A 19,307-nucleotide genomic window follows, 5' to 3' on the forward strand; every position below is an offset into this window, starting at 1 on the left:
TCTAAATATGAATGAATGTGTGAAGAATAATCCGCCGGTTTCACATGCCTTAAAAACACACACACACACACACACACACACCAGCCTCATCCGTTTACATCAAAAATCTTCTCCCAAAAATTGGAACGGACCTGAAATAGGAGGAGACAGCGGTTTCCCAGAATAGACTGCAACAGTGTTCCCGCTATACAGTATGTATTCAGCTGTGGCAATGCACTGTGACAAGGGCATCACCTGCTGCACCACGAATGTTATTCAAACAAAAAAAATACATATAATTGTCCTGACATGTCACTAATAGCACTTCAACCTGTGATGACGAAGGCAGGTTCAGGAATGCAGCACAGATAAGTGTCTGACGTGCAACTTTGTAGGTTTGCGGTTAATTATGTTTGCGGAGAGAGAGGAAACCCACGGCGGAGCTGTTTGGGATTTCTGCAGCGCCTTCATGCGAGGGAGACGGGGACCTCTTTATTTACTCTTTACTCCGAGTGAGTGCAGCTCGCTTCAAAAGAGCACAGGCCTGCTTCCAAGTCTTTGGGAAAACAGATGATGATTGTACCTCTCTCTAATCCACTCTCCAACAACAATATTTACGTGTGTCGAGTGCAATTATTGTAGTTTTCAGCTGCAGGGCGCACGCCAAACTGCACTCGAAAGATTCTCTTCATGCTCTGACCGGCTCACACGATCTTAGTCTCTTTCTTATGACTCATTGTTTTGGAACAATGACACTGTGAATGCTTAAAAGAGCCTTTTGAATGCATCCATTCAATTATTCATGACAACAATGATGATAATACTTTTTTTATTGGCTTATGAGATTAAGTTTCATAAGACTTCATAATTGTTGGTCACTCACTGACAGTTTAAACTCATGGATAATTCTTCATTCTTCATTTTAGTTTCAACAATGAGCACTTAAAGTGCTCCGTAACCAGCTTGTAAAGTATCGTATCTGCGTCTGCTTCAAGACGTTCATTACCTCATTTAAAGCAATCAATGACAACTTATGATCACATTATTATGCATTATAAAAGTGATTATAATGCATGATATGAGACGGTGATCTTTGCCAAATAAGTCTAATTATAAGGTATTATGATACCTTGTTAGTCATTGTAAAAGACTGTATAATGTGTTATTATTGCTATTATAGAGCATTATGAATGTTACTATTATGACACAATAATAATAAATTACTATAATAAAGTTATAATGCATTATAAGTATGTTTATAATGCATTGAAGACATGGCCGTCATAGAAAATGCTACCAAAAAATAGAAAAGTGGACTTTTGGGCTAAATTTTAAAATGTTCATAAAGCAGATAAAAGGCTGCAAATCGTTGACTTTTTAAATATTCTCCGTCGGAAGATATTTCAGTCATTTACGACCTCACCCGTGGAAACCGTGTTTGACACCGTGTCAAACTGAATCAAACTATTTAAACACAAGGCATCTACGAAAAAGTTGTTCTGGGCAGCTGCTGTCTCTCTTGTGATTTGGCCTTTTTTAGTAAACTTCCTGGGACAGGCCTCACCCCCCCCAAGTGGGAATTCATGCTATCATCCCAGTCGCACCACTCGACATCCTCGCCTTCTGAGGCTGGTTTTACTGGAGCGAGTGTCTTCTTAATCCCACATCACTGAGAGAGAGACACTGGTTCATCTACTCCTCGCTACTGCTTCACTTTTTTTGGGCGAATGTGTAAATTTCTCTGCAAAGGGTCTGTTTGCGTATGCGAGATAACTGTAGTGAGTAAGAGAGTGAGGGCAGCCTTGTTGCACCAGTGACTTGTCTTTCAGGCGTGTATATCTGTGCAGAAAATCAATGCAGAATGCTGATTGGAGAGATATGTGCCCTCTGACTCGTCCCACTCCTACACACAAAGAGCGGCCCGCGCGCACATAAACACACGCACACACAGCATGAAGACAGCATTGATTTGAGGAGGATACTCCAGCAGTGATTATAGAGTGCTTAACTTGTTATTTCAAATGTATACGCTCTTGTGCACACATACGCACAAACACTCAAACCAGATGCAACACAGAAAGCAAATAACAGCTTCCTGCTCTCTTCTTCTCCCGTTTGTTCCAGACACATGATGCATGTATGGAACGATGGGCGGGACTTATCCTTTACGCCAGATGGTTACCAGGCCAACCCCAAATTGGTTGTCATCGTCCTGAATAGTGAAAGGAACTGGGAGAAGGTAACAAACGAACACGGCGCTTTTTTTGCAAGAGAGCACGGAAATTAAAAAAAGTCAAAACACTTTAATTAAGATGGTATGCCTGATTTTGTTTTTGTGTGATTACACACACACACACACACACACACACACACACAGATGGGCCGCTGGGAGAACGGGACGTTGGCGTTGATGTTCCCAGTGTGGCCGAGGTATAACTCCCACGGGGACGAGGACGCAGACGAGAACCATCTCTCCATCGTCACCCTGGAGGAGAAACCGTTCGTCATCGTGGACAACGTGGACATCCTCACCGGCACCTGCATGAGGAACTCGGTGCCGTGCCGCAAGCACGTCAAAGAGTAAGTGGACACGCCGACGCCCGGCAGCGCCGCACTGCTCACGCACGCTCGATGCACACTCGAAGCCTCAAATCCCTCATCCGGAGGGCGTTCAGGAGGTCACACAAGTATGTCCTTGATATCAAACGTCAGTTTCCTCCACTAGTTAAACTAGTGTAAACCAAAAAAAGGCTCACTAGTTAACTAGTTGGAGTGTCTTTTGGCCTAAAGTGTTCACTACTTGAACGATTGAAAGCCAAAGTGCTCATTAGTTGCATGAATGAGTTACTAATTAACTGGTGAGGCTCACCATGTTTACTGGAAGGTGTCATTTTGACCTGACTAGTTAACTAGTTACACACACTTTATCTCACTATGTGACTAGTCAAGGCAAAGCTACTGACTAGTTGACTTGTTGGGGTCCATTTTGACCTCACTAGTGATGAACTACAGATGCAGCACTTCATTAATTAACTAGAAGGGTCAAATAAACCCTAACTAGTGGATGTTTTAACCTGTACTGTTAACTCTTGCCTCTCTAGTTAACTAGTAAGGTCAAATAGACTTCTAATCAGCTTTAATATATATATAACATGCAACAGATTCTCAGGCATCATGTTAACTCGTGCGCAACCGGCAAATGGGGAAGGCGGGACAATGACAGAAGCCTTCCTCCTGATTGGTTGATATTTTTCTACATGATTTCACTAATTCGTGGAGGAAACTGACGCTGATCTCAAGGACATGGAATACATTGCACAGACAGGTGCTTCTTCTTATTTCAATGAAAAAAGGAGCCATACGTGAAGTTGTTTCTTGAGCTCAAGAAAGCATTTGACACTCAATCAGTTCCTCTGTGATCTTCCCACTAGTTTATTTTACTTTTCTGTCAAACAAAATGAATAGGATGACACTTCTCAATTTGTCTAAGAACGTACTCGTCAATCAGCTGACCTTTGCGCGTCCACTTTTGTTCTACAAGGCTTTATACTGGGCCCACTCATTTTTACTTTATATAATAATGACTCATCATCTTGTGTGTCCTCGAGACTGAAATCCAAATGTATGTGACTGACAATCCAACACGGCGGTGCTGGAACACAAGTTAATATTAAACTCGCAAATCTCAACGGTGCATGTTAACGCCTGGTCGTCACTATATGTTCTCTACCGAGACGAGGAGGTCTCGTGTAGCCCCAGGTGTCTCTTGTGAGGAGAAAAGACACAGGTATTGCATTATGTACAAATCAAATTAACTGCAGCTACTTTCGAATTCATGTATTTCGACTCGACACGTCAGCTGAGGCAGCCAAGATGTACATCAGTGATTGTTTTTCTTGGCATTACTCGGTATTTTGTGTTTGTTGTCAGTGTTGTACAGGAGTAAAACTCTTCTCCAACTTCTGTCAGAGAGTTTAACACATACCGGCAAAGTAGTTCCCATTTGGTTCATAGATAATCAGTTCTGTCAGCATTAATAATTAATGTCTCTCTGTTGCTGTCAGCTCGCTAATGCCAATCTGTCGGTGTACTCGATTTCAGTTTCTGTTATCACTTTAATTGCATGTGTTGCCCATTAGGCTCTTTGTTTCATTGTTCCATTGATTCAGTGTGATTTTGTGCGTGTGCCGTTTTAGACGTACAAAAAGTGTTGCTTGTTTTTAGATGATACAGTTATTAATTCATAATTAGCAATGCTGCTGGTTCCCTTTGTGGTAAATATAGACGCGTTCACATTCTCATCTCATTGATGTGCAAGGTTACATTGTATTTAAATATTGTTTATATTTTTACTCTCTATTTGTATCTCATTATAGACTCAGGCGTTATTTAAGATGTGGCCGGATGGAAACAATTAAAAACTGCAGTGATTTGAATCTTATAAGCAATTGAACATTTGATTCAAACTTTGAATATGACTGAACTAAAAGAATTGAAGTCATATTCAGTGAAAAACATGAGTCTTGATTGTCTGTAGTTTAAATTTCCCTTGTTGAAATTTTCAGATTACCATTTCAAAAACTCAACTCTAAACTCCTTTAACTGGGATTACATGACTGACTGAGCAGAGAAGAAGGTTCAAGTGGAACTTTTCATCTTGAATTTTGTTAACCTGCATTTTTAGAGAATCTGAGCAGTTTGAATAAAAGTTTTTTAGCTTTTTATAAATGTGACAATTACATCCTGTAAAAATGAAAAGGTCCTAAAATTACACAAGAACTTTTTTTAAATTATTTTTCAATGTACAGGAAATGAATTAATTATTGTTACAAGTATTAATACCAGAGACTTTCCTCCTCAGTTGTGAGGATGTGCAAGTTAGATCAAAATGTATTTAAGTGTTAGACAGTTGGACGGAGAAAACAAAAAGTAATCCTCTTTAACTTTAAAATTGTAAATGTTATCTACCAATGTTCCATCGACCAAATAATCAATAAATTGTGGAAATATTCTCTGAATTAGTTGATAATGAAAGCAATCATGAGTTGCATTGACTAACTTCAACAACTCAAAATCAGCTATTGGAAGTACATGATTCTCAAAGTAAAATGTTTCAATGCCTCAACTTAATTGTTTAAGTATTCAGAAGTGATAAAAGTTAAATAAATTGGTGTTTAGTTGCTCATGAGATTCAAACCTTTATGCCCAACGTTGGCTTTCCATTCTTAAAAACCAGCCTTTTGGAGAACACAGTCACAATTATGTCTAAGAATGCGCAGCATCCCCGTTAATAATTACATAAATCCCAGTGTGAGTTGTACCTTGAGACAGAAAATGAAAAGATGTGTCATGTGGGACGCAGCCCAACCTTTTTATTCATCTCCCATCTGGACTTCTGCAACTCCCACCGAGCCGGGCTCGTAAAGTATCCTGTTCAGCGGCTACATCCCATGCAGCGCGCTGCAGCCTGCCCTGTCTGCAGCCTCCCCAGCTTCTCCTTTGTTACCTCCCCACATGGACCCCCGCTCGACCCCCCCCCCCCCCCCCCCTGCAGGCTGCCTGTGGCTGTTCACATCACATTCAAAATTCTGGTCCTGGCATTCGGGGCTCTTTGGGGAGTCGCACGAGTACATCTGCAGGTGGCGGTCTCGCCGTATTCGCTAGCCTCTGTGCTCGGCTACAACCGGGCCACTTAGCTCTCCGCTCCCTGCGGCAGCTACGTCACGGTTTGGTTTCACCTGGCCTTCACTCTTCTCTCCCCATTAGCGGCTCGTCCTTCCCGCTCCACACGGGGCAGCAACAACTCCACAATGACTCACTTAAAAAGAAAACGCTCAATCCCTTGAATGGCCTCATTTTCCCATATCCGCACTCTGCACCTGCTGTTTGCTTTAACGGTTCCATCGTCATTAGCATATCTTGATCAGACGTGATTACTTCAGGATCACAGGAATATTTCATTATCTGCTGTGTGCACTAAGTCGCTCGCGATAACGGCGCCGGCTAATGGGATGGAAACATTTCACAAATTCATATTGACTTTGTTGTTCCACCTAATCAAATGTGACTATTTCTTAATGTATGTATATACAGTTTAATACCGCACCACTCACCACCTCACTGCACATTTTAACACTTTCTCCACTGAAACAATGGCACCGGCTGAACGGCCTAAATCATCCTTTGTTACAAATAGTGTTAGTTTCAACCAACTTCAATTCTTATCCCAGTGAAACTAGATCACATACGTATAAAACATACATTTTTACACAACTTAACCCTCTTTGGGCATTTCACGTATGTCGTACTTAAAAAAAAATAAAACGTACAATATACTTTTCTCTTTAAAAATCACTTGAAAGACGGTTTATAGTTGATGAAATGTGTTGCAGGCCTTCTTGAGTGTGCAAACAACGCAGAGATTCTTCTCAAACAGACAAAGTAAAACTTTTTCAAAGTAGCTTCCCTTGAATTCTTCAGCATCGTGAGTTTTACTCCAATTATCTGCACTTTACGGACACCTCAATGAGAACCTCTGCAGGACGAGAGCCTTGTTTCTCTCTGCTAATTTCTACAATTTAGCTCCCATCTGTGTTCATCTGTATACAGCCAGTTCACATTACATAAGCATTATTCATAATTGCAGCGGGTTTCTTTACCACTTGCTCAATATCCCATCTGCAACACAGGCTAGATTTCTACTAGGTAATAGAAAATAGTAAAAAAAAATGTCATGATAGCAATTAGAATAGGATAAAACAGGATGACACATATATATACTCATAGTTAGCCACAGGGAAAGTGCAAAAAACTCAACTCTAATTACTCTCTTGCAAGATTCATTTATTTATGAGAGTTTTTCTTTTTTAATAAACCGAATCCACCGTATTAAAGCAGACAGAAGACGCCACGCAGCAACCCATGGAGTCACGACACTGTCGGCGCGGACAATTAGACGACTGAATCACCGGGCACGCGAAGTTTAACTTGTGACCCGATTCCTCAACCTCCCCTCCGAAGCGATCTCCTCTGAAGTCACAGGCCAAGATGACTCGCCTCTTCTGGGCCTTTGTTTACGTTGCACTGGCTGTTTTTTTTTGTTTTTTTCCCGCGCCCAGCCATGCGTGCGTCCATCCATGCGTGCGTACGTCCAACCATCCATAAGTGCCACATTTACTCAGTCACTACTTCCATTTTATTTGTGTGTTTGTTATCACAAAAGCAAGGCATGAATCAAGCAGATGCACTGTATGGGCATCTCGGGGAGTCTGTGTGTTTACATAGTGACATAAGGACACAGAGAGGGCTCAGCTGGGAGAGCTAATGTATACATTATGTGTGCATTAGAACACCTGGGGCACACACTGTACATAGAAAGGCTTACACACACACACACACACACACGTGTGTTTGCATGAATACTATGCCATCTTCTCTCTCACACACACATGCACATTACGCTGCGGCACAGATACAGTCGACTACTGCTAAAAGACATTTTAATCCTTTGATGATTCAGTTCTTTGACAGTCGTTCTCTGGGTTCTCTCGGTGTGTGTGTGTGTGTGTGTGTGTGTGTGTGTGTGTGTGTGACTTCCTCAGTGCTTTATGAACTTTCTCTCGTATCAGCTAAAATGGCAAGCGAAAAGGTCACCGAGTTACGCTCGCAGTCCATACATGCTGCGCTCCATCGGAGACGGTTGACATTGGAAAGTTTTCACGGAAATACTTTTTTAAAGATGCTGCGTGGAGTTTAATAGATCATGAGTATCATTTGATCCAACAATTTAGTTCAGTTCACAGCTCCGAGGTCCTCGGGGAGGGCTGTCAGGAAGGTTTACTTGAACATCAGTGTCCATTGTCTTGCCTGCTGTCGGTTTGGCTGCTCGGCGTACGTACAGTAGGTAGGCTGTGAGTTTGAGAGGAGAACCCCCTCACGGACGTAATCAGTGAAACACTTAAGAGGAAAGGAGACAAGGACGGCGTGAAGGAATGCGGAGAGAGAGACGAGGGGAAGGACAGCTGATATTTTAATCATGTAGGTTGGTTGTTCTGCAGAGCCCGGCTCTATTTAAAGCCCGGCAGCATCTGCTCAGTACCCCTGTGTTTTCAAGCACTGAGGGAAACACACACACACACACACACACACACACTCACAAACTCCATATACGCTCTCTATGCCCTTCAGCAATATCCATGGTTCCTCTGCACTGTCATAGTTCTAGTTTTACAGAACCACCAGATGTGGAGCGAGCAGACGGCAAGAGTACAGTTACGCTCACACTCCACGCCATCGCCTGAACATGTCGTAAAAAAACATGACCTAATTGTTGATTGTGTGTGTGTGTGTGTGTGTGTGTTGCAGTAACAGCACAGCGTCAGGAGGTTCCTACATTAAGCAGTGCTGCAAAGGTTTCTGCATTGACATTCTGAAGAAGATAGCCAGGAACGTCAAGTTCACGTACGACCTCTACTTGGTCATAAATGGAAAACACGGCAAGAAGATCAACAACATGTGGAACGGCATGGTTGGAGAGGTACGTCCTGCATGTCTCTCTCACCTCCACACCATATCGGACTCTATGCAATTATTTGGGGGATATCAATATGCTTACTTGCCTTCTTGGAAGATGTGAAGAGCGATAACACTCATGCTTGTGTGGTAAATATTAGCTTAGCTTAGCGTAAACTGGACACATGGGAAACCAGCTTGCCTGGCTCTGTCCAATTGTACATGAATCCACCCACCAGCGCCTCACTGATAGCCTGTTATGTCTTCAAGCTATGGCTTCCAGTCTTTATGCTAAGCTAAGCTAACCGACTGCTTCCTGTCTCTTCACACACTGACAGATATGAGAGTTTATGAATCTTCCTATCTCAGCATTTGGCAAGAAAGCAAAGAAGTGTGCCGCATTAATCACACAATCGTTTTGATCTTTTTCTGGAAACGATTTGCTCACCACAGACTAAGCTAGGAGGCCACTCGGAGAGCGCAGACCTCGGACGAGGCCAAGCCAGTCCAAAATGTAATGGGTTCTTTCTTTGGCCTTGCCTTCTACCCTTCTACCAAATTACATTAAAAAAAATCGAGTCGTTTTTCCATTATTCTGCTGACAAACAGACAAACAAACGGGAAACCTAACCTCCGTGGCGGAGGTGATCAAAGCTAAGTGCTGTCGCAGTGAAATCCCTAAAGGTTGAAAAGGATGAAACATAAAACGCATGATGATGGACGCTGACAATATGATCCATAGATTGTGGAAATGTTCATGTGAGCAGCCCGCTGGGAGCCTTGAGACAATTAAACCCGAAAAGAAAAACATAACATTTTTACTGCATACTAAAAACAACATCTTTATGTGCAGAGTCGCCGTCTGTCAGAATACATTCAGACAACCAGAAATGGTGGAACAATGAAAAAGACAGCTGTATTTCTACTTCTCATCTGATACGGCTGAAAATGCCCTCCAACTACAGCTGACATTCTGAGCTCATACCCTCAGTCACTGTGATATTTCACATCCTAAATAAAAAAAAGGAGGGAACATATCAGAAGACAAAAGTGTTTGATGTGGTCCAAATTTTCACAGAGCTCGCTATATTTATATGTCAGCGGAGGTGGTGAGTCACGCGCTGTTCTGCTCTCTGTCCACCAGGTGGTGTATAAGAAGGCGGTGATGGCCGTCGGTTCATTGACCATCAACGAGGAGCGGTCGGTGGCCATTGACTTCTCCGTGCCCTTTGTGGAGACGGGCATCAGCGTCATGGTGTCACGTAGCAATGGGACCGTCTCGCCGTCTGCCTTCCTCGGTAAATCCATCTTCTTCTTTTTTTGTCTTACCGAACCGTACGTTTTTATTCTTCTTCTTTTGTCCTGGTCTCCGACTCTCCTGCCGTAAGCCGAGCTGAAAAAACAAAAGGAGATGTTCGCATGTTGGCAAAATCCTGTCCATAAAATGGAATATTTAAATCAGACAGTATGTGCTGGCCAAATTCCACTTGTATTCTGACTTTATCTGGGCCTGAACACCCTGAGCACATTAATATTTCTAGCGGAGCGGAGGAAGCGAAGTGTGCCAGCTGTTGTTTTTTTTTCTTCTCGAAAAGTCAGCTCAGACAAAGCTTTCTTCATACTATCCTCTCCTCTTCCTCTCTCATCTTCTCTGCTCTTCCTCCTCTCCCCATCCTCCTCCTCCTCCTCCTCCAGTGGTTCAGATGACTAGAAACTGAAGCGCTCCTCTGTGCTCGCCTAATGTCTTGTATTGTCATTGGAGCGAGACGGGGAGCGAGAGGATGTATTGGACCATGCGTGTGTTGGTCCCTGTGTATCAAGCCATGTGTCAGTATGCGTGTGTGTATATATGTGTGTGTGTGTGTGTGAAAATGGGGGTGTGGGGGAGTGAATGTGTGGGATACTGCACGAATATATTAGGATGTTTGCGTATTGAATCAAGGGTGTGTGGAGAATGAATGTGCTTTGGCCGTATATGTTAAGGGGTGAATGCTCTGTGTGTGTATTTATATGAAAGCACATTGTGTGTGTGCGTGTGTGTGTGTTTGTGAGTGAGTGTTGAGCCTGGGCCAGGGTATCAGTGACGGTTCAGTATCCCTCGCACTCATATTAGAGGCACCTCAGCGCACAATCTCTCAGGGTTGGCTAACCCTGGCAGTCACATACTTAGACATACAGTGACACGCACACACACACACACACACACACACACGTACACATACATACAATTTGTCTGGGTTCAGCGTCTCTGGCACTCATCCCGCTCTCTGAACTCCTGCCCCGCTACACCCCAAACACATGCAGACTCACACTCACAGATCACATACAAATAGATCACATACGCATGCCCACAGCAGGGCACATCAGATCACTCAGAGTTTGATTCTTCTCTCTCTCTCCCTCTCTCTCCCTCCCCTTCTCTCCCTCTCCCCTCTTTTTCCTCTGCCGTCTCCCCCCGCCTCAGGCCTCTCCCTCTCTCAGCTCTCATCCAAGGGAATAATGAGAAATATGGAAATGTGCTCCGTCAAACTCTCTGTGACTAACTCTCCCTCTCCTCCCCTCCCGCCCCCTCTCTCACTCCGTCTGCCTCCCTTTCTCCCCTCTCTGTGTCTCCTCCATCGTCTCTTCCTCGCTTTGTCGGCCCCTTCCTGCCTCTTCTCCTTCTTTTTTTTTTGCCGTCGCCTCCTTTATTTTCTCCGTGTCTCTCTCCTCTTTCTCTCCGTCCCTCACTTTTTATATATCTCCTGCTCTTGCACTCTGCCTCATGAACTCGATTTCTCTTTAACTCTGTTCCCTCCTCCTCTCTCTCTCTCTCTCTCTCTCTCTCTCTCTCTCTCCCCTCTCAGAGCCCTTCAGTGCATCGGTTTGGGTGATGATGTTTGTGATGCTGCTCATTGTCACAGCCATCGCCGTCTTCCTCTTTGAGTTCGTCAGTCCGCTGGGCTTCAACCGCAACTTGGCCCAAGGCAAAGGTATGCTGGCACACACTCAACCAGGAGTATCACACCAATCGTCACTCCCAGGAGCGAGACGCCTCGATCCAAGCTTCCCCCGGAGCGAAGGAAGTGACCTATTATTACCCTGACTCGAGACAGTTCACTTATTGTAACAGAGCATTAACACTTCTCTCTTGCTTGTCACGTCGTAAAAAAAAAAAAAAAAAAAAACAGCACCTGGAGCTGCCCTGCCGGCTGTGAAGTAAACATTAATGTTACGATCCGGAAACATTGATTTCAGATTAGTTTTAAATCTAAATGACCTGAGGGGCAAAGCAAGTGTCGCAAGTAAATTATGTGATTTTCTTTCTTTTGTCACACTGAACACGTGTTTAGTTTGGTGCCGACACATGTGAAACTGTTTCGAAACTATATTTTCATACAAAACAAAAGTGTCGTCTCACCGCGAAGAAAAACTCAACATTGTCAGGAAATACGTTTCCTGGCTTTTTCTGATGAGCGTTAGATGAGAAGATACTGCAATAAATATGAAGCTGGAGCTTCGCAGCTTAGCACAAAAAGTGGAAACAGGTGGAAGGAGCTAGCGCGGCTCCGTCCAAAGATAACAAAATCCATCTTCCAGCATCTCTAAAAGCTCACTAATTAACAAGTTCTATCTGATTTGTTTAATCTGTACAAAAGCTGAGGAGTAAAAAACAACATGTTGGGGAATGTGCCAGACATTATCCTAGCCGGGAGCAGAAACCTCCTGCAGTCCTATTGTCACTGTGGGTTTGCCAACCTTTTCCCGACTGCTTAAACTAAGCCAACCGTCTGCTGGCTTTTGCTCAATATTGTGAGTGGCATCGAGATCGAATAGCGTTTTTTTTTATTCATGAATTTGTTTAAATCTCTTTGCTGTGTCACAGGGGTGCATATCATCCATCAGGTTCCACTTTGAGACAAATTGTCATGTTGATATTTTAAGTTTAAGTCAATAATAATGACGGGCGAACGTCTTGAACCCGGTTTCAGGTCCAATTTTTTTATACTTCGTCTGAAAAACATCCTTTTTAGATTCACGGCGGTTCTCTCACTACATCGCAGTCATTGGTGGCTTTGACTCGCTCGACGCAAAAGGCCAATCTATCCGGTTGGAATAATTTTCGATCTGTACCCATTCATCACGCTCGTAAACACAAGAAAATGCCTGTCGTCCACAATTACTGTGGCAAATTTTGTGAGCTGTCGGCATTAATAAAAGCCAATAACACTGTCTCATTATATTTTATATTTACAATGTCACCACTCTGAAGGAAGCATGACGCCCTCAAACTAGATCTCGTTCTTTTTTTGGTCGTTAAAACGATGGCGGCATTTTGGAAATGTACTTTTCAGCTTTTTTCACAGTAAGGCAGGAGTTTCAAGGGAAAACACAATAGCGCCAGTCTTTTTTAACACTTTCTAATTCGTATTCCTCCCTCTGCTCCCCTGCCTCTCTCTCCCCCAGACCCACATGGTCCATCATTCACCATCGGTAAGGCCGTATGGCTGCTGTGGGGTCTGGTGTTCAACAACTCCGTGCCGGTGCAGAACCCAAAGGGCACCACGAGTAAGTTCATCGTGTCCGTCTGGGCCTTCTTCGCCGTCATCTTCCTGGCCTCCTACACTGCCAACCTGGCTGCCTTCATGATCCAGGAAGAGTTCGTGGACCAAGTCACCGGACTGTCTGACAAGAAGGTGTGTTAACACACATATGCTAACATACACACACACGCACACACACTCACACAGAAGAAACTAAACACATTCACAGTCAGGGTTGCTCTTGTAATGGATGCCAGCCCTGCGGCCAGACAGGGCTCTCCGGGGAGCGCCCTTGGGCTTCAACATCCGAAACCCTCTGGCCGTAGCTGTCACCACGCTAACACTGCCAGCACAGCAGACCCAGGGGCGCGCATACACACACACACACACACACACACACACACACAGCGGGCTGTATAGATCAAAGACGTGTGTTTGGATGTGTGTGTGTAGTTTGCAGAGGCTGGCAGTGTCAGCAGAACCTCGGCCGGGCTCACGCTAGACTGGACACACAATGATGATGACTGATGAGTCCACTCCACTGTCCCTCCTTCCTCCTCTGTCTCTTCCTGTCACTCTCCTTCCTCCTATCTGACTCTCCTTCACTTTCTCTCCCTTTCTTCCCTTCCTCTTCCTCAAACTTCTTACAGTCTCTCCCTTCTGCTCCAAAGAGCAGAAGGCTCTTTTAAGCTTCTTTGTCTTCCTCTTCTTTTGTGCTCCCCGTCTCTTCCTGTCAATTCCCTCTTTAACAATACGTCTCTGTTGTTTTTTTTTTGTATTCGTAACGCTCCGTTATCTCTCTCACTGCAGTTCCAGAGTCCATACTCCTATTCCCCGCCATTTCGCTTCGGGACCGTCCCTAACGGCAGCACCGAGCGCAACATCAGGAAGAACTACCCGGATATGCATCAGTACATGACCAAATACCATCAGACCGGCGTCCAGGACGCGCTGGTCACCCTCAAGGCCGGGTACTGTAAACTTGTCAAGTCAACTCGTGTCAAGCTGAGATTCATGATACCTGGGAGGCTAATCCTCTCTGCAGACAGCCCGCATGCATACGAACATGCGATAACAAACCAAAGAAGACGTTGCGTCACACTGAAAAACCCCGGCCCCGTGGGGCCCAGCACTAGCTCATGCTAAAATGCTGCAGAATGTGCTCAGTGTTTGTGTCACTGACGGTGAAAAAGCAGACGCTGCCTGCAAGTGCTCATTATTGAGTCTTGTTGCTGCTGGGAAGATGGAGCTGCCAAAACAGGGAGAGTGTAATTTGTTCTGTAGTTTTCTGCCTTTATTCTCCCTCCTAAACACACACTAATGGAAGGATGGCTGCAATGCTTTTATTTGTTCATTAGTTTTCTGTGCTTTGATCTTTTTGGGGTATTTTCTCCAAATGTGTTTTTCCTTGTAGCCTCTCTGCAATAACTTCATTGATACTGAATATCAAATACAGGTGGTTTGTTTTCATACCCATATATTAGGCTTCCCAGCTGTATAATTAATGTGTTCAGCAGAATCTTAAATTAAATGGATCAGCAAAATTTGGTTGTTGAAACCAAAGAAATATTAACTCCGTAGAGTTCTCGTCAAAGTCGTGCAGTCGGCTGTGCCACGTGTATAATATCCTATTCTTTAATGAATCTATTGTTTTCAAACGCCGTATGGATTTAGATGAATGAAATTCTGTGCGCTTTTGCAAGACTGCGTTGTCCGTGCCTTTTAAAGTGAACAGTTTAATTCAGTGCTCACTATGTATGCATCTCTCACATAGAGACACCCAGGGAATGGATTAGCACCAGGTTCTACTCATAGGGTTGCATAAAACTATTTTTTTTTTGCTGATAAAGAAGTTTTAAAGGAGTCCTGCTGCTCTGTAGGATGGTGATGTTCTCCCCTTGTTGCATTGTATTTGGTTAACAGTCAAACATCCCGCTGCTGTTTTTGCTGAGCTCAGACGTATCGAGCTCACATCGGGGGAATGTTGTGTCGGATACAAATTTTGCCCCCCGAGTTTGGATTCAGCTTGTCATGTCGGAATAATGACAAAAAACAACCTGCATGCTAAAAGATTATAGCTCAGTGCGAATAAAGGCATCCTCATGTGTGTGAATATTCAATGCACCAGCGTGCACACCGGACAGTGTTCTCAGTCACAGACATAATCTGATCAGTGGGAGAGTTCCAGCTCCAGCGTTGTGAGTAATCCAACTGGTTTGTTTATGGATCTGAGTAAAATTATTACTGGCACAACACACAATGTACATTAGGCTCAGCGGAGTAAACAGTGTTGTGGTCTTTAGGATTGAGGCCTGGTGGATCACATTTCCCATTATCGTCTTTTACCATGAAGACAAAGCCTCAATACATTGTGGTTCATTTTACATGGAATTAATACTATTTTATTAAAAATTAAGAGCATTAATACAGCAGCAAACACATACATTGTAAAAGATATATAATGGATTAATGGCGTGAGCTCTATCGGCACTGTTGCCATTGTTAGCAACATTAGCTGCTGGACGACAACTCAGCCGCCGCCATGTTGAGAGCCATGTTGAGACAATCCTTCAATCATATTTAGCACCTTTAAAAATGTTTGTCTAGTTCGTTTCATCGGTTTAAAAAACAATGTGTAAAAATGGCTCAATGAGATTTGTATGCTAAGCTAATAGTCTCCTGGCGTGAGGATGCTATCAATCTTCTCAACTCACAGGAATGCAATTAAGCATATTTCCCCAAAACTATTCATTTAGGTAAGGCCGTCCTTGTGCAGGGCTCTTTCTTGGCTTCCTATTTAAATGAGTTCTCCTGTATCTCTCAGCAAGAAAACAACATCCCCAAATGTCAAATTGTTTCATTAAAGCTTACCAATGTCTACTCTGGGCCACAGGTCAAAGGTCGGGTCTGTTATTGAGTTGCAAGCAGTTCTTTCAAAACTGCTTCAACTGAACAATATTTTTGAGGCCTAAATACTGGAAGCTAAATATTAAGTACATCAGGAGAGTGAAATAAACCTAAATCTGCAGAAATGTTATTTTAATGTGCGACCGTTTAATGTTAACAATGTCATATTCCCTCAGATTTACCATGCCCTGTTCATCGGTAGTAAATCCAGAACGTGTGGTTCGCTTACAGAAAGCTGGACGCGTTCATTTACGACGCCGCGGTGCTGAACTACATGGCGGGCAGAGACGACGGCTGCAAGCTGGTCACCATCGGCAGCGGTTACATCTTCGCCACCACAGGTTACGGCATCGCCTTGCAGAAGGGATCCTACTGGAAGCGCCTGGTTGACCTGGCCATACTGGGCATCATCGGAGACGGTGAGGCGCTTTCTGCGCCGTCTCAGTTACACGGCATTTAAGTTTAAGTTTCTCAGATGATCGAGGCTTTTTATTTTTATTACAGCTGGGCCATTACTCAGCTTTCCCTCCCTGCTCCGCTACCACTCTCCCTCTCGCCTCCCTCCCTCTGTCAGAAAGCTATCAGGGGCGAGTCTTAACACACCATTTCATCATCATTACGCTGTGTGCATGCGTGCGTGTGTGTGTGTGTGTGTCCACCATGTCCTGTTATGTTTACTCCTCCAGATTGTTCTGTATAATAAGCTGTGAGATGGTGCGAATGGAGGGCAGAGAATGAGCCAGACAGAAATAAAACTGCTGAAAAACCACTAAAGCGCTTCGATTCACACCCAGGCCTTTTTATTCGGGGCGAACACCTTTGTGCGCATGCGACACACAAACACACTCGGTCTGATAATAATTCCTCCCATCTTTTCTTATCACTCCATCACTATCAATTCTTCTCCCTCCTCCTACAACCCTTTTTTCACTCCACCTCCTGTCTCCTTTCCATTACGATCTATTTACCACTTCACTTCTCGCCTCTTTTCCCTTCTCCCCTCCATCTTTCCTCGTAATGATACGGCCTTTTTCCCACCACGCCTCCCTCATTCCCTCTACCGCCCATTCCCTCCCTCTCTCTCGACCTCGTTTTATTCCTTCTCCTTCATTCCTCGCCCCTACCTGCAGCTATCTTCAATGTTCACTTCACCTACATTTGCACAGAGCTATTGGGCAGGACTGAACACCACCTTCATGCCCTACAATTTGCATATGGTTTCAGGGCTATAACTCCACTTAACTCCATATAAAAGCACTTAGAGGGTAGTAAAACCATGCTAGATTGTTGTTTGTTGTCTGCCTTCGACACTATACACTCCCACCTGCTGGTGCAGAAACCTGGAGTGCTTTAGATTGGACTCCAACAATGTGGATAGATTTCTGGGCTTTCTCACTAACAGGACCCAGAGAGTAAATTAACTTGTATCTGGTGTGTCTATCATTAACGGGCTTCCCCCCCCCCAAGGCTCTCTTGTCCTCTCTTATAAATGATTTACACCAATGACATGCGCATTGATTGCAGGCGTTAATTAACACTTTGATTAATGGACTAGTTTTAGAGGTTGAGATTGTTCAAACAAGTATTCGCTCTTATCATAATTGACAATAATTTGGCCACAGATATGCCGTGTAAAGAAAAAGCAGCAGCGTCTTTGAGTGTCTGAGGGAGCTATCAACGTTCCCGGTCGACAGATCCCGGATGCCACTGATTTATAAATATTTTATTGAGTCAGTTTACATTTGCCTTCAGCTGCTGTGCATCCCCTCAACCTCAAACAGAAAAAAAAACTCATTAAGAAAGTTGATGAAACAAAATCATTGGCACTGAGCAGAAATGTCCATTTGAACTGTACAACAAACTGTTAAAGAAAGCAGAAGACATTATATCTGACAGTACACACAGCTGCACTCAGATTAAGATAGAAATTATCTTTCTTACCATCTGCGTCTCGTTGCTGAACTCCTGTTCTTTCCCCTCATATTGTAAGTTTGTACCTCACGTGTTCATCTTTTCACTCCTGTATTTAGAGTTTTTTATAATGTGGTTGTGTTTGTCTAGGTTTTTTTTCTTGCGTGCGGAGCCCGGTGTTGGTGTTGCTGCTGCTGCAAAACCGATTGCCCCCTCGGGGACAAACACAAGTCTGAACTTGAATTTTCCAACAGGTGAGATGGAGGAGCTGGAGGCGCAGTGGCTGACCGGGATCTGCCACAGCGAGAAGAACGAGGTGATGTCCAGCCAGCTAGACGTCGACAACATGGCGGGTGTCTTCTACATGCTGGCCACGGCCATGGGCCTCTCCATCCTCACCTTCATTTCCGAACACCTTTTCTACTGGAGGCTGAGATACTGCTTCACCGGCGTCTGCACTGGGAGGCCGGGTCTGCTCTTCACCATCAGCAGGGTGAGGATGAGGAAGTGTATCTTCTCCGCTGCGGGAGCGCGGTCCAGTTTTTCGGCTCAGCTCCGCGTCTGAGGTTGTGTTTCACGATGTTGCCGTTAGAATCTGCAGCGCTGAAAAACCACTTACTGATCAAACACCGTCCTCTTGAGTGCAGCAACTGGTGTACAGCGTTTATTGAGACTGCAAGAAAGCACTTATTGCAATGTCAATATCAGGACTCGGGATGGGAATTTCGTGTAATATTATTGATGTTTAAACAGTGAAGGCGACTTTTATGGAGAGAGCGGGGCTGTGCACACAGGGACACGGCGGGTAAAACAAAGCTTAACTGTGTTTGCAAATTGTCTTAATGCGGTTTCATACTGAAGCAGAGAAATAATAAGAAAAAAAGCCAGCAAGTTATTGCGACTTTGAAGGCAGCCGTAGAGCCTTTGTGGTGTTAAACAACAGCGGTTCAAACATCACACAGTACATTACAAGAAAATGATTTTGCTGTTGTCTGTTGCATCTCAGACAAAGCGGTCTAATTTGCCTAATCTTCACGGTTCTTCAGATGCTGTGAAAATGCAAACAGGAAGGCACAAAACGGACGTGTAGCCTGAAACGTGATTGTTTCAGTTAAGAGAAAAAAACAAATTGCTGGACAACCATGAATCTAAGACGCACACAATAGTTCCTGTGAGCATGTAGAAGGAGTCTGGTTGTGTGTGTGTGTGATAAAAGAGGAAAGAGGGCCACCGTGTTATTATCAAGCCCAGCTGAGGTAGAGATGAACTAACTGCTTGGCTTAAGGACAGCAGGATAGAGGAATCAAACCGCTAAGAGGATGATGTGAACACACACTCATACAGAGACACACTTACACAAAGCTCTGTCCTATCTCTCTCTCTCACCCACACACACACAGACACACACACACAAGTCTGCTCTAACAAAGTTAAAAATGGTATCACATATACAGGAGGAGCGATGGGATGGACGGA

The 19,307-nt window shown here is 44.0% G+C and overlaps 1 protein-coding gene and 1 long non-coding RNA gene across 7 annotated transcripts in view; one reads left to right on the forward strand and one right to left on the reverse strand.

Moving 5' to 3' along the window:
* The window catches only part of grin2ab (glutamate receptor, ionotropic, N-methyl D-aspartate 2A, b), a 117,785-nt gene that overhangs the window by 91,215 nt on the left and 7,263 nt on the right, over positions 1–19,307 (forward strand). For all 6 annotated transcript variants that reach the window (XM_068589079.1, XM_068589077.1, XM_068589076.1 and 3 more), the window contains 9 exons: positions 2,104–2,218; positions 2,357–2,559; positions 8,344–8,515; positions 9,635–9,788; positions 11,337–11,462; positions 12,937–13,166; positions 13,824–13,984; positions 16,152–16,339; positions 18,086–18,324. In XM_068589079.1, the coding sequence (XP_068445180.1) occupies positions 2,104–2,218; positions 2,357–2,559; positions 8,344–8,515; positions 9,635–9,788; positions 11,337–11,462; positions 12,937–13,166; positions 13,824–13,984; positions 16,152–16,339; positions 18,086–18,324 (1,588 nt within the window). The remainder of the gene's footprint in view (positions 1–2,103; positions 2,219–2,356; positions 2,560–8,343; positions 8,516–9,634; positions 9,789–11,336; positions 11,463–12,936; positions 13,167–13,823; positions 13,985–16,151; positions 16,340–18,085; positions 18,325–19,307) is intronic.
* LOC137793110 (uncharacterized) overlaps positions 8,965–19,307 on the reverse strand; it is a 38,971-nt gene continuing 28,628 nt past the window's right edge. The window contains exon 4 of the long non-coding RNA XR_011078187.1: positions 8,965–9,883. This is a non-coding gene — a long non-coding RNA (uncharacterized lncRNA). The remainder of the gene's footprint in view (positions 9,884–19,307) is intronic.

Source organism: Clinocottus analis, unplaced genomic scaffold (genome assembly GCF_023055335.1).
Source record: "Clinocottus analis isolate CAN_PGR_092001 unplaced genomic scaffold, fCliAna1.0.p SCAF_22, whole genome shotgun sequence".
Taxonomy (NCBI): domain Eukaryota; kingdom Metazoa; phylum Chordata; class Actinopteri; order Perciformes; family Cottidae; genus Clinocottus; species Clinocottus analis.